Source organism: Sinohyriopsis cumingii, chromosome 4, assembly GCF_028554795.1.
Source record: "Sinohyriopsis cumingii isolate HCF-2022 chromosome 4, ASM2855479v2, whole genome shotgun sequence".
Classification (NCBI taxonomy): domain Eukaryota; kingdom Metazoa; phylum Mollusca; class Bivalvia; order Unionida; family Unionidae; genus Sinohyriopsis; species Sinohyriopsis cumingii.
Genome location: NC_142964.1, coordinates 111647491 through 111662934, shown reverse-complemented (window position 1 = coordinate 111662934; position 15444 = coordinate 111647491). Strand labels below are relative to the sequence as shown.

The following is a 15444-nucleotide window of genomic DNA, read 5'->3' as shown; positions in this document are numbered from 1 at the left end:
TTTGCAGTTGGAATCAGCTTGTATATATGATACCTATAAGCTAGTTATATCAAGATAGGGTTTTCACTGAAAAACCTCTGATGGTGTAGAGTTGGCCTTAAATGAAAATGGGGCTGACATGATCTCCAAATATGGCTGCCAGAGCAACCATCTTGTAAATCTTACTGGTACTTCTCCAAAACAATAACTCATATTGCCAAGGGTTTTCACCAGAAGACTTCTTGTGATGTCTAGCTGGTGCTAAATGAAAATGGTGCCAGTCTGATAGCCAGTATGGGTGCCACAATGGCTGTCTTGAAAATTATATTATTGCTACTCTTGAATGGATAGTCATGCAGTGGGGGGGTCACCAGAACACTTCTTATGATGCCTTGTTGGTCCAAAGTGAAAATGGTGCTTTCATATCTAGTTGGTCCACGGTGTCCATTTTTCAAATATTGCTATCACTACTCATCCTGAATGGATGGTCATATCAACATGAGGTTTTTGCTAAACAGCTTCTTATGATATCTGACTGTTCCTAATGGTGCCATTCAGACAGTCAGTCTGTCTGTGACAGTGACCATCTTGAAAATCTTGTTTTCACTATTTTTTCTTCATCAGTAAGCATGGCGCTTTCATGAAAATATTTTTTATGATGTCTAGTAGGAAATAAATGAAAATGATGCCAATCCAGATTATAATAGCTATCTTGAAAATCTCGTTATCACTGCTTCGGCATTGTTGGTTTGTCAACATTCTGCTTTCACCAAAATGCTTTTTATGATGTCCAGTTAGTACTAAATAGAAATGGTACCAATCTGATATCAAATATGGCCACCATGGCTTCCATCTTGAAAATAATTGTTATTATTGCTTCTCTAAAACTGAAAGTCATATTAAGACATGGTTTCTAGGAGAAGACTTCTTATGATGACTTGTTGTCCTAAATGAAAATGGTGCCAGGTTGACATTTAGTATGTCCATCACAGCAGTCAGTTTGAAATCTTGCTAATGCAAAAGAAAATTAAAAATTGTTTCAGTACTCTGTAGTAAGAAGGATACATTAGTCTTATCTTGAATTCCTGGAAATTCTTTTCAACCAGTAGACAGCTGTGTCTTCAAGGGGCTCTTGTTTCATCTTGATATACATTTAAAAGCATTTATATTGAGTGAACAATATTTTGTTTTGTTTTTAGATTTTTCAATTGAAACATTTTATTACACATTTGGCAAACCTAATGAATACTAGAAAAACATTAAATAATTATACTTAGCTTTCTTGAGTCATAGACGTTTGCTCATTACTAAAGTTTGTCATAAATGTATACAAATGTGATATACAATATTTGACTTAATACCTGTACTTTGTTCTGAAGAATTATTATTAATTTCATGATGTTGGAGTTCATCATAGTAAGTGCACAGTGACAGTCATAAACAATTTCCCCATCATATGTATGTTCATGATATAAGAGTTAGCTCCCTTTGTGTTGGGAACTCTCCCATTCGGAAGTTATTTATTTCTCCCACAATGGTTGTGCTAAATAAAGCTTACGTTAATTTTATTTTTGAGACTGATTTAAGCCATAAAGTTAAGTGATAATTAGACATTCATCATGAACAGGGGTAAGTGCTAAGAAAATCTTGTGTTCTAGATAGGTTGTAACAGCTACTTCCATTTGTGGCTCATGCCAAGATAGCAAAATGTGTGCTCACTAAGGAATGGTTTTGTAAGTTTTGAAAATAAAAGAGGGTGTGCACTTACTTGAGTACATGTGATGATTATGTTGAATACAGTATCAAATTGACCCTTAAACTGACAGATGGTATTTACATTGTTTATATCCTGCTGCTCATTCATTTTGGCAAACATTATGTTAACCAACTTTATTATTTTGAAATTAGATTACTTATAATGATCTCAATTAAAATAATTATGAAGAACTTACACTGATAACTACCTGTCTGTTGTTATAATAAGTACTTCCTCCTGCCTGGTATATTATATCTATATCTGTATTTTGATAAATGTAAATGTGAGAGTCTAATACACTGGGTTTTTATTTAGCGCTAAGAAATTCAGTGCCAATTCAGCATCATATATTGGTGGATTTTATACATGTCTGTAATTAACTCTAAGGTCTTGCAATATTTCAAGCTTAAAACTCAACATTTGATCAAAAATTAATGAAATTTAGTTGATATTAAATTTCCAGGATATAATGCTGGCATTATGAACATTTGAACGGACTAAAATGTGCTGTATTTCTGTGATAATTAAAAGTGTAACTGTGGTCTTCAAGTAGAGCAGATTGTGTTTGTATCTTGACAGGTGTTTGACTGTTTTGTCTGAATGCCTTTCCAAACTAAAACTTTTATAGGATTATAGTAATGTGACAACTATATAATCAACATAGAAACCATGGAATCAAATTGTAAAGTTGTCTGGATTTTATCTTTCATAATTATATGAATATAGAAACAATTTTGGAATAGCCTTATTTGTAGTTGGGAAATAATTTTCAGGAGCTTCCTTGCTATTTGATTTTAGTTAGACTTGCTGTTTGATCACAAAATCATAGCAGCCATTAAGGATGTACATGGAACTGTAGTGTGATGATGTATATTTTACATAATTTAAGACTAATTATTGAAAATTTATTTACTTGCTTGCCTAAGCAGTGCTTTTAATGTGGAAAAAAAAATGAGCTAACCAGAGTGGTTTTCTGTTTAATCCTGTGTTTCATATGTCATCACTAGAGTGACCATCTGCTTGACCTTTATCCTTGCTTTTTGGTCAAATAATACTAGATTAAGCTGTGAAAAATACTGTGACCTGAGCTTTTATAGCATGTACCTAACTGCTGTAAGCAACAAATACCCAGATCTGACTTTGCAGAATGTATTTGTAGATCAGGGCTTTGAGAGATTTCAGTCCTTCTATGTCTATGGCATAGTATCAATTCTGTTTTACAAAATATAGCTTGTATTGCTAATAATAGTAACAAACTCTTTGGTCCTGCTAAAATTAGTAACAAAGTATAGATCCAATAGTTTTCAAGTAATTTTTATGTCATGAATGGCAACTCATATTTAGATGGCTATAGCTTAAACTAGTAGTTATCTCCCATGAATATTTTACTGGTGGTAATGTTTGAAACAATAGTAGAAAATGCTTTTGAAAGGTAATCACCACAAATAATATTTCAGATGTTAATATAAGTTATTTAGTAACATATAAAGAAAAGAAAATTTAGAATAATGTTATAAAGATTGTTTTAGAACAGTCTGTTAATGATAGTAGGTTGGTATTGTTTAAGGCTACAGTAACTTTCATTATAATGTTTAATGCCATTTTTAGCACATGATTGCTTAACATGACAGCCCAGGCCAAGAATTGCAGTATCTCTGGAATTATGTTCTTTAATTTGATCTTAGGTAAATTTGTAACACTTGAACAATCATAACCATCAGCATTTTCGTTATTTATATTATGACTTAAATTGAATACGGACAGGAATCTGCTGACACACTATTTGACAACAGATCTGGGTGTAAGCTGTTCACAGTTAGGTGCATGTTAAACATGAGTAATTAGAGTGCTTATTTTCCATCACCATATATTTGGCTGCTTTTTGATTCTTTATTTGGAAGGGTTTATCTTAATTGATGTGCAATTCTTTACCTTTTTAGAAGTTATTTTTAATTGGTGTCATTCAACCTTTATTGGCGGATGTGATTAAATTGTAATACATACGTATTGATTCCCTTTCGAACAATATGGCTACAGTTTGAAAGTAAGAGAATTGTTGAGTATCTTACAAATAGTAAGTAAAAAGAGATCTTCATTATCCGAGTCCAAAACGCGTTGTTTTCTGAACATGCCAAGTGCTTAGATTTGGGGGTTCTCATCATGTCTCTCAGGTAAGGAAAGAATGTTTTCACCCCATTAGTTGAACCATATGTAACTTAAACAAGACCTAAATTTGTGTACGACTTTATGCATTGATAGACCCAGGAATTACCGCCTTTTCCTTGTACCCCTTTTCCCTATCAATTCACCACTTCCAATCTCCCAATTTATGCATGAGAAGTACAATACAATGAAAACCAGTATAAAAGATATCAGACTATCAGACCAAGATATGTTATTGCTTTATGCACCATTGGATATGAATCTTTGCTGTTTGTAATCAGTAGTTTAAACAACATAGACCCCAACTTGCTGGTGCATTATGGGTAAATAAGTGTTAGTTACAGTTGGATTTTACTTGAATGAGTATATATGGTAATTTTTGGGTGTATTGAATTTGTTACCTTAAGTCTAAACTGCAGCAGCCTTCCTGGAAGAAAACGTGAAAAGTTAGATGTAATAAGGTTCAATACATTTGAACTGTTGGTAAACTTCCACTTGAGTCACACTTAGTCGTTTCAAACATGGTATGTATCTGCTTGAATATTAATATTTTTAATACCAAATTATCCAGGTAAACTTAAAGATAAATTTTAAAATTCCATTTGACCTGACTCTGTAAATCCTGCCTGAGAGACACTCTTATCAGCTTGTTCCAAATAGTTGTTAATTAATAATGTACTGGTCTATTAGTACAGTGCATGTATGCTTGGATACAATACCCTCTGATATGCATGTATTGATTTTTTTAATTATATAAGATTTAGTTTTGAGACAGTGGACATGCACACACACGTATGCATACATACATGCCTACAGACATAACTACACACACACACACACACACACACACGCACACACATGGTTTTTGAAGTGTTGGCATGTTGAATACCAGTACTGTACATAATGTCATATTGTGATTTTGCCCATGGCATATGAGATGCATACAATTATGGATCAACAGGAGGCCATTTCTTCTGTATTCTTAAATCCATTGATGAATCTCTAGTTATTAGTTATTGTTTACAAAATAAGAAAATAACAAGAACAGATATCCACATTCTCTATTTAATCAGTATTTAAATGAATAGCCTATCTTGTGCTGAAAAATGGCTTTAAACCCTATAGCAATAAAAACACTACATCTCAATACAATACCCTTTATTGTAATGTTTTTGTTATAAGACAAGTATGGCCCTGGATTGCATTTCATTATGTACTAGTAAATTTATATGTCTCGTATACTTCGCTATAAGGTACTATTCTCCGTGGCTCCAATGCATAACATTGTAGTGAGAGTGTGTGTGTCTGTGTGTGTGTATATATATATATATATAGAGAGAGAGAGAGAGAGAGAGAGAGAGATACAGGATACATAGTTTGCTCCCATGAAGGGGCCTGCCATTTTTATATGTATAGATCAAAATAGATCAAAACAAGATTCACATATGGAAGTTCTCCACTGACTATATATCAGTTGTTTCATTTTTTTTATTAATGCAGTAAAACAGTAGTTTAAAGCTTATTAAAAGCAAGATTTAAGCATGTGTGCATGCTACCTTTTGCTTAATTTGCTTTTTGCACGGAACTCTGATTTTGATGATGCCCAGAATGCTTGTAGCTACTTATCCAATCCTGCACATTATATTTTGCTCTATGACATGTCACAGTCGCTGGTATATCTGATTATGTGTTGTAGACTTTGTCACATCTTGTAAAAGTAGATGAACAGCTCGTAGTTTGTACCATTAATGAAAAGTTGTAAAACATGCCAAGAGGTTGTACATGAAAAATTAAAGTTGAAAAAGAAACTTTTTATAATTTTGTGTGATATTGAATCACATTACATTGTTTTGAAACAGATGAATACTTTAGACATTACTTTCTGAAAATTTGTTCTCAAAAGAGATCTGTAATGCAGCAATGGTTTATCCAAAAATGTAGAATGAATTGGTAATGTCCAACACAAGAATCTTGTTTTGCAGTGCAGTTTTGGTATTTTTTGTGCAGTAAACTGTCTCAGATCTTAGTATAATTATAATGATTGTCAGCAGTATTCTGTAGATTTTTTTAGAATCCTTTTTGTTTTATTTGTACATAATTTTATTATACTAGATAATGTGAAGGGCCAATGCCTGCTGTGCAAAGGGGCATGTAAAGCCTGTGAAGGCAGTCCAGAAAAATGCAGTCAGTGCCCATTAGGCTTCCAGCTGCAAGATGGCAGATGTCGTCTGCCACAGGAAACTTGTCCAGTCAGTAAGTTAATTTGTATCTCAGCTGGTCTCATTCTTTACCAGTGTTAACAGATGAGAAGTCATAGGTAGCTAACTTCTAGTAGGGATGATCATTTCAACGACTGTGCTGACAGTAATTACAACAATGTTACGTTTTTGTTTCTCGAAGTTTTGTTTCAAAATTTGGAGAGTGACATTTGTTTGGTTGGCAATTGAGAGTTGGTAATTTGTGGAATCCATGTACTCTTGCAGGATCTTAACTTGAAGAATAATCATATTGGCACTCCTTTTGTTTCATTATTCCCTCCATTTTTAAAAACAAAATCATCCATGACCAGATTTTGTTCCAAGATATCAAGTTAAAATAATTTCTATGCATTCTGTCCTAATGTTGAGTAGGGAGTTGTTATGGATCTGCTTGCATTTGATTTTGTGTTTTGCCTGTTTAAAGGAATATATGCTTGAAATCTATAGTATCTTACAGTGACTTTATCTTTCTATGGTTCAGGATTGGTCACTTAAAGAAAATAAAGTTCATTTAAGTTTGAAATTAGTGTTTAAGTGCTTGGACTGTTTTCTTTTACCCTTGGCACTGTGTAGCTCTAGCATCTGTTATAATCAAATCAGGATAGTGTATTTGTTTAATCAATCAAGGATATTATCTGTTTAATCAATCAAGGATATCTGTTTAAGCAATCATGGATATCATCTGTTTAAGCAATCAAGGACATCATCTGTTTAAGCAATCATGGATATCATATGTTTAATCAATCAAGGATATCATCTGTTTAAGCAATCAAGGATATCTGTTTAAGCAATCAAGGATATATGTTTAATCAATCAAGGATATCATCTGTTTAAGCAATCAAGGATATCATATGTTTAATCAATCAAGGATATCATCTGTTTAATCAATCAAGGATATCTGTTTAAGCAGTCAAGGATATCATATGTTTAATCAATCAAGGATAACATCTGTTCAGTCAGTCAGGGATATTATCTGTTGTAATGGCTAAAGGATATCATAATGTTTAATCAATCAAGCATATCATCTGTCCATTGTTTCAGATATCTATGTAATCAATCAAGGATATAATCTGTGTCATCAGTCAGAGATATCATCTATTTAATCAGTCAAGGATATTATCTGTTTAATCATTTGGTATATTCTGTTTAATTAATCAAGAATATCATCATTTTAGCCAGTCAAAGATGTTTAATCAAGTATATATGTTTAAAAACTCGAGGATATCATCTTTTTAATCAAAGGTAGCAGTTGGATAAATCAAGGATATCATTTGTTTCATAATTTAAGGATATCACTTTCATCAATTAAGGTTATCAGTTTCATCAGTCAGGGATATCATGTTTAATCAATAAATATATTTGTTTACTCTGTCAAGGATACTGTGTTTAATCAGAAACATCTTTTTAATCAGTCTAGATGACATCTGTTAAATCAGTCAAGGATATCATGTGTTTAACCAAAGATATTAGTTTCACCATTATTCATATTTTCTTTTTTAAAAAATTAAAGATATCATCAATTTGATTGATCAAGGATATAATTATTTAATGAGTCAAAAATATCAAATGTTTAATCAGACAAAATTAGTAACATAGTAGTGACTTTGCATAATAGAAAGCACTTTTTCTTCTTCGTTTTGTTAGCCTGATTCTCCCAATTGAGAGATATGGTTTATGTACTATCTAACCAAAACATTGTTTCAAAATATGTGAAGTGGACAAGTGTACCATGTTCTTTTAAGATGTAGAGTATATTCGTTTTGTTTTCTTTTTGCTTGTGCATAAAACATAATTTCCCTAAGCATTTGTCAAAATTAAGTCATTTATTTTTTATTTTTCCACATGTGGGTATGCAAAAATATACACAGACTTTCCTTTAAAATGTAAAACCTGGCAAAATGAATGCATAACCAGACCAACTAAATAGACTTATCCACATGACTTGTAACATTGTTTTCTCTTTATGGTCAAATAGAGCACAGTGTTGATACTGTTGACATTTGTAGGCATGTACAAAACAGCTGATGGCCGGTGCAACAGTTGTCCTGTCAATTGTCTAAGTTGTTCTGATGATACCAACTGTAGCTGTTGTGCTAGAGGAAGGTGAGCATACTGTGTGTGTGTGTGTGTGTGTGTGTGTTTGTGTGAGCATCAGAACTCATTCAGCACCACCTATTCCAAGTGAAGGTCTTTGTAATGTCTTTTGTGTTTGTGTGTGTGTGTTTTGCTATCATGCCTCTTCAATTCTGTGTTATTTGGGATTCTTATATGATATCTGTCATTTTTGGTATATGTGTTGTTCCTGTGTGTGTGTCTGTATAAGCTCTGATGCTGTAGATTTTGTGCCATGGATGGTGAGCACAGTGTATGTATGGTTTCTTTTATTGTGTTTACCTTTGTACTGTTATCAGTCTGTGTTTTTTGCCAGTGAAAGTTTAGTATGGTTTCTGTCTTTTATTGTGTTTGCCTTTGTACTGTTATGTATCTGTGTGTTTTTTGCCATCGAAAATTTAGTATGGCTTCTGTCTTTTATGGGTCTGTGTATTTATTGCCAGTGAAAGTTTACTATAGTTTCTGTCTTTCACTGTGTTTGCCATTGTACATGTATGTATCTGTTTGTATGGTGCATGCTGTTATAATTCTTATTTAACATGCATGCCAGGGGTGGTCAATATTTTTACTTCTGTTTCTATATATGTTTGTGCTTATGTGTGTATTTAACGTGCATGCCAGGAATGGTCAATATTTTTACATATGTTTCTATATATGTGTGTGTTTATGTGCTTATATGTGTATTTAACTTGCATGCCAGTGATGGTCAATATTTTTACTTCTGTTTCTATATATGTTTGTGCTTATGTGTGTATTTAACTTGCATGCCAGTAATGGTCAATATTTTTACATCTGTTTCTATATATGTTTGTGCTTATGTGTGTATTTAACTTGCATGCCAGTGATGGTCAATATTTTTACTTCTGTTTCTATATATGTTTGTGCTTATGCGTGTATTTAACTTGCATGCCAGGGATGGTCAATATTTTTACATCTGTTTCTATATATGTTTGTGCTTATGTGTGTATTTAACTTGCATGCCAGGGATGGTCAATATTTTTACATCTGTTTCTATATATGTTTGTGCTTATGTGTGTATTTAACTTACATGCCAGGGATGGTCAATATTTTTACTTCTGTTTCTATATATGTTTGTGCTTATATGTGTATTTAACTTGCATGCCAGGGATGGTCAATATTTTTACATCTGTTTCTATATATGTTTGTGCTTATGTGTGTATTTAACTTGCATGCCAGGGATGGTCAATATTTTTACTTCTGTTTCTATATATGTTTGTGCTTATGCGTGTATTTAACTTGCATGCCAGGGATGGTCAATATTTTTACATCTGTTTCTATATATGTTTGTGCTTATGTGTGTATTTAACTTGCATGCCAGGGATGGTCAATATTTTTACATCTGTTTCTATATATGTTTGTGCTTATGTGTGTATTTAACTTGCATGCCAGGGATGGTCAATATTTTTACTTCTGTTTCTATATATGTTTGTGCTTATATGTGTATTTAACTTGCATGCCAGGAATGGTCAATATTTTTACATCTGTTTCTATATATGTTTGTGCTTATGTGTGTATTTAACTTGCATGCCAGGGATGGTCAATATTTTTACATCTGTTTCTATATATGTTTGTGCTTATGTGTGTATTTAACTTGCATGCCAGGGATGGTCAATATATTTACTTCCGTTTCTTTGTATATATATATATATATATATATATATATATATATATATATATAAGTGCTTATATGTGTTTTCTCCTAATAGCACAAACTTGACTTGTCTGCAATTGTATAGTTATTTCTCTCTCTCTTAGTGTATGTGTGTAGGAATTATGTGTTTGAATACTGGTTTATGTACTTTTGTGTATGTTTGCATGCGTGTGCATGTTCTGACAGCTTCAGTTGTACATGTTTTGTAAGTGAAAGATTGTGAAGACCACTGTCCTTCTGTATGTCTTTGTATATCTTTGTGTGCGTCATTATGTGCTTAAAAATAATTAACTTGGCTTTTATACAAGAAGTTTAATATACATTGTATTAATCTTGCCATGTGTCAGTAATACCTGCATTTCTGTTTTTATTAATTTTGTCATGTGTCAGTAACTTCTTGTATATCTGTTCATATTAATCTTACCATGTGTCAGTAAATACATATATTTCAGTTCATATTAATCTTGCCATGTGTCAGTAAATACATATATTTCATTCCATATTAATCTTGCCATGTGTCAGTAACTTCATGTATATCTATCTGTTCATATTAATCTTGCCATGTGTCAGTAAATTCATGTATTTCTGTTCATATTAATCTTGCCATGTGTCAGTAAATACATACATATCTGTTCATATTAATCTTGCCATGTGTCAGTAAATACATGTATATCTGTTCATATTAATCTTACTGTGTGTCAGTAAATTTATGTATTTCTTTTCATATTAATCTTGCCATTTGGCAGTAAATACATGTATTTTAGTTCATATTAATCTTGCCATGTGTCAGTAAATTTATGTATTTTTGTTCTAATACTCTGACAACTGTTAACAAACCCACTCATGCCTGACAGTAGTCACACATGTAAGGTGAGAGATACAAAAAGTAACAAAAACAATTACACCACAACTCCATTTTACTTCGTTTCAACAACCCATGTTTGTCATCAAGAACACCAATATACTTTTCATTGAAAAATGTATAGATTGAAAGGGTTATCTACATTCAGTCATTATAACCTTTAGTTTAATCAGCACCTGTAATTGTCATCATTTTCTTAATATTGTTTCTTCCAGCTATCTGAGGGATGGTGTCTGTGTGTCTACATGTGGGAATGGTTATCTCCCATTCCATGTGAATTACAGTAATAACTTGGTGGTCCAGCAGTGTCAGCATTGCTCAGGAGGTAAGTAGCAGCACTGGTTAGCTCACCTGGCATTAAGGCAGTGTTGAAAAGGTAATATTTCTGGCATTTATGAACAACACCAACTTTTTTACAAACTAAACAGTACATCAGAATAAAATCAAATTAGCATTTGCATAGGTATTCAGAGCTTACAGAAGGGAGTCATTTGAATATGATTGATTCAGAATTGTGAATCTATATGAAGTCCAAAAGCAGTCAATTTTTTTTTATCTTTTGAAGTGGTTTGCTCAAATTCCATAGTGCAAGGTTGGGTGATTGCAATAATGTAGCAAAACAACTCTTTGCTTGTAAAAGTAGGTAGTTTATTCTTAAAATTTGTAAATTGAATGTTTTTAAGCTGTGGCCAATGCTGATGAGAACACTATCAGTTTTTTCGTTTTTTTTCTAGTTAAATGTCATCATATCTTGGGACGGCTGAAAAGCTCTGCTTTGAACAATTGTAGTTATTCATTCAATCAGGACTAAAAAAATTCAGTTTGAAAAATATAGTAAATAATATGGGTTGTCAGAAAAACAAAATTTTTTTTTGCAGCTGATTGTGCCCTATGCCCTGAAGGGTTCAAGTATGTGACTGGAGTGTGTATACAGATTTCAAACTGTCCTGAGGGGCAGTATTTTCAGTGGTCTTCCATGGTAAGCTCAGTCTAATGTTTTTCTGACATTTACTTTCTTTTTGTTAATGAGATGTATTGCATTAAAATGGTCAGATATTCTCATTTAATATGTAGCCAACTGCAGACAGTATTAACTTGGATTTGTCATTGCATAATGTACGGACATATCACACTCTATACTGTGTGTTCTTTTGTTGATTTTCATCAAACAACATAGACTATGAACAGCCCATATTTAATACAGCAGTAGATCCAGATCTGTGTTCTTCACATTTGGGAGTACTTGTTATGTATGTCAATACACGCTGGGAGTACATGTTTTATATGTCAATACGTTCTAGGAGTACATGTCAAGTATGTCAACACAGACTGGGAGTACATGTTATGTATATCAATACAGACTGGGAGTACATGTAAAATATGTCAATACAGACGGGGAGTACATGTTATGTATGTCAGTACAGACTGGGAGTACATGTTATGTATGTCAATACAGACTGGGAGTACATGTTATGTATGTCAGTACAGACTGGGAGTACATGTTATGTATGTCAGTACAGACTGGGAGTACATGTTATGTATGTCAGTACAGACTGGGAGTAGATGTTATGTATGTCAATACAGACTGGGAGTACATGTTATGTATGTCAGTACAGACTGGGAGTACATGTTATGTATGTCAGTACAGACTGGGAGTACATGTTATGTATGTCAGTACAGACTGGGAGTACATGTTATGCATGTCAATACAGTCTGGGAGTACATGTTATGCATGTCAGTACAGACTGGGAGTACATGTTATGTATGTCAATACAGACTGGGAGTACATGTTATGTATGTCAATACAGACTGGGAGTACATGTTATGTATGTCAATACAGACTGGGAGTACATGTTATGTATGTCAATACAGTCTGGGAGTACATGTTATGTATGTCAGTACAGACTGGGAGTACATGTTATGTATGTCAGTACAGACTGGGAGTGCATGTTATGTATGTCAATACAGACTGGGAGTACATGTTATGTATGTCAGTACAGACTGGGAGTACGTGTTATGTATGTCAATACAGACTGGGAGTACATGTTATGTATGTCAATACAGTCTGGGAGTACATGTTATGTATGTCAGTACAGACTGGTAGTACATGTTATGTATGTCAGTACAGACTGGGAGTACATGTTATGTATGTCAGTACAGACTGGGAGTACAGTTTATGTATGTCAATACAGACTGGGAGTACATGTTATGTATGTCAATACAGACTGGGAGTACATGTTATATATGTCAATACAGACTGGGAGTACATGTTATGTATGTCAATACAGACTGGGAGTACATGTTATGTATGTCAGTACAGACTGGGAGTACATGTTATGTATTTCAATACAGACTGGGAGTACATTTTATGTATGTCAATACAGACTGGGAGTACATGTTATATATGTCAATACAGACTGGGAGTACATGTTATGTATGTTAGTACAGACTGGGAGTACATGTTATGTATGTCAATACAGACTGGGAGTACATGTAATGTATGTCAATACAGACTGGGAGTACATGTTATGTATGTCAGTACAGACTGAGAGTACATGTAATGTATGTCAATACAGACTGGGAGTACATGTTATGTATGTCAATACAGACTGGGAGTACATGTTATGTATGTCAGTACAGACTGGGAGTGCATGTTATGTATGTCAATACAGACTGGGAGTAAATGTTATGTATGTCAGTACAGACTGGGAGTACGTGTTATGTATGTCAATACAGACTGGGAGTACATGTTATGTATGTCAATACAGACTGGGAGTACATGTTATGTATGTCAATACAGTCTGGGAGTACATGTTATGTATGTCAGTACAGACTGGTAGTACATGTTATGTATGTCAGTACAGACTGGGAGTACATGTTATGTATGTCAGTACAGACTGGGAGTACATGTTATGTATGTCAATACAGACTGGGAGTACATGTTATGTATGTCAATACAGACTGGGAGCACATGTTATATATGTCAATACAGACTGGGAGTACATGTTATATATGTCAATACAGACTGGGAGTACATGTTATGTATGTCAATACAGACTGGGAGTACATGTTATGTATGTCAGTACAGACTGGGAGTACATGTTATGTATTTCAATACAGACTGGGAGTACATTTTATGTATGTCAATACAGACTGGGAGTACATGTTATATATGTCAATACAGACTGGGAGTACATGTTATGTATGTTAGTACAGACTGGGAGTACATGTTATGTATGTCAATACAGACTGGGAGTACATGTAATGTATGTCAATACAGACTGGGAGTACATGTTATGTATGTCAGTACAGACTGAGAGTACATGTAATGTATGTCAATACAGACTGGGAGTACATGTTATGTATGTCAATACAGACTGGGAGTACATGTTATGTATGTCAGTACAGACTGGGAGTACATGTTATGTATGTCAGTACAGACTGGGAGTACATGTTATGTATGTCAATACAGACTGGGAGTACATGTAATGTATGTCAATACAGACTGGGAGTACATGTTATGTATGTCAGGACAGACTGGGAGTACATGTAATGTATGTCAATACAGACTGGGAGTACATGTTATGTATGTCAATACAGACTGGGAGTACATGTTATGTATGTCAGTACAGACTGGGAGTACATGTAATGTATGTCAATACAGACTGGGAGTACATGTTATGTATGTCAGTACAGACTGGGAGTACATGTAATGTATGTCAATACAGACTGGGAGTACATGTTATGTATGTCAATACAGACTGGGAGTACATGTTATGTATGTCAATACAGACTGGGAGTACATGTTATGTATGTCAGTACAGACTGGGAGTACATGTAATGTATGTCAATACAGACTGATAACTTAGACCACTAATTCCTTGCCTTTGCTTGCCAACAAAATTGGGATGCAGGATTTTGAATAGAGTTGGCTACAACAAAATATTTTGTACCACAGTTTTTCTTACCATGCAACAATACATACCATGGTATACTGCAGTTATATTTAGAGATCAACAATTTAATTTTCTTTGGCAGGGGCCTAGAATTTTTTTAAAATCTCAGGCTCTCTAAAAGCTGGAAAAAATATCTTTATCTGATTTATAGCAACAACAACAAAAAAAAAAACATTATATCAATGTTGAGTTAAAAGTATTTTGGCTAGAAAGAAAATTGTAGACCCTCCACCAATTAAATAGTCATTACCTTATAGTTGATGAATTTTGTGATGTGTATGTTGTTGTGCAAGCTGTCATCTAAAAACTGGTAAGAAAAGTGGGATGATTAGGTTTACACTATAGCTGTCATTCTGTGAAAGATATTGTACTGACATTAAGGAGGTTGTGGATACAAATAGGAAGTGTTGACATTGAAATGCACAATTTACTAGCTACACTGTTGATACAGTAAGCAGAAAAACTGAGTGGGAAGCTAACATGTGGCAAGATGTTTATCACAGATGGCCAGTACACATAAAACACTTGCTCAACAAAAGTATTTAGTGGACTGCAGAAATTATGTAAGATTCAGACAGAAAACATTTGCTCTCCAGAAGCTTTTATAATGATTATCGATCTTACAAAGGAATACATGTGCTTAACGCATTACCATATGATAGTAAATAAGTAAAAAACAAAATGAC

At 33.6% G+C, this 15444-nt stretch overlaps 1 protein-coding gene across 1 annotated transcript in view; it reads left to right on the top strand.

Annotated features, from left to right (window-relative positions):
* LOC149801893 (furin-like protease kpc-1) overlaps positions 1-15444 on the top strand; it is a 139949-nt gene that overhangs the window by 83054 nt on the left and 41451 nt on the right. Inside the window, exons 15-18 of the mRNA XM_089956275.1 lie at positions 6011-6151; positions 8163-8259; positions 11018-11127; positions 11681-11781. Of these exons, the coding sequence (XP_089812401.1) occupies positions 6011-6151; positions 8163-8259; positions 11018-11127; positions 11681-11781 (449 nt within the window). The remainder of the gene's footprint in view (positions 1-6010; positions 6152-8162; positions 8260-11017; positions 11128-11680; positions 11782-15444) is intronic.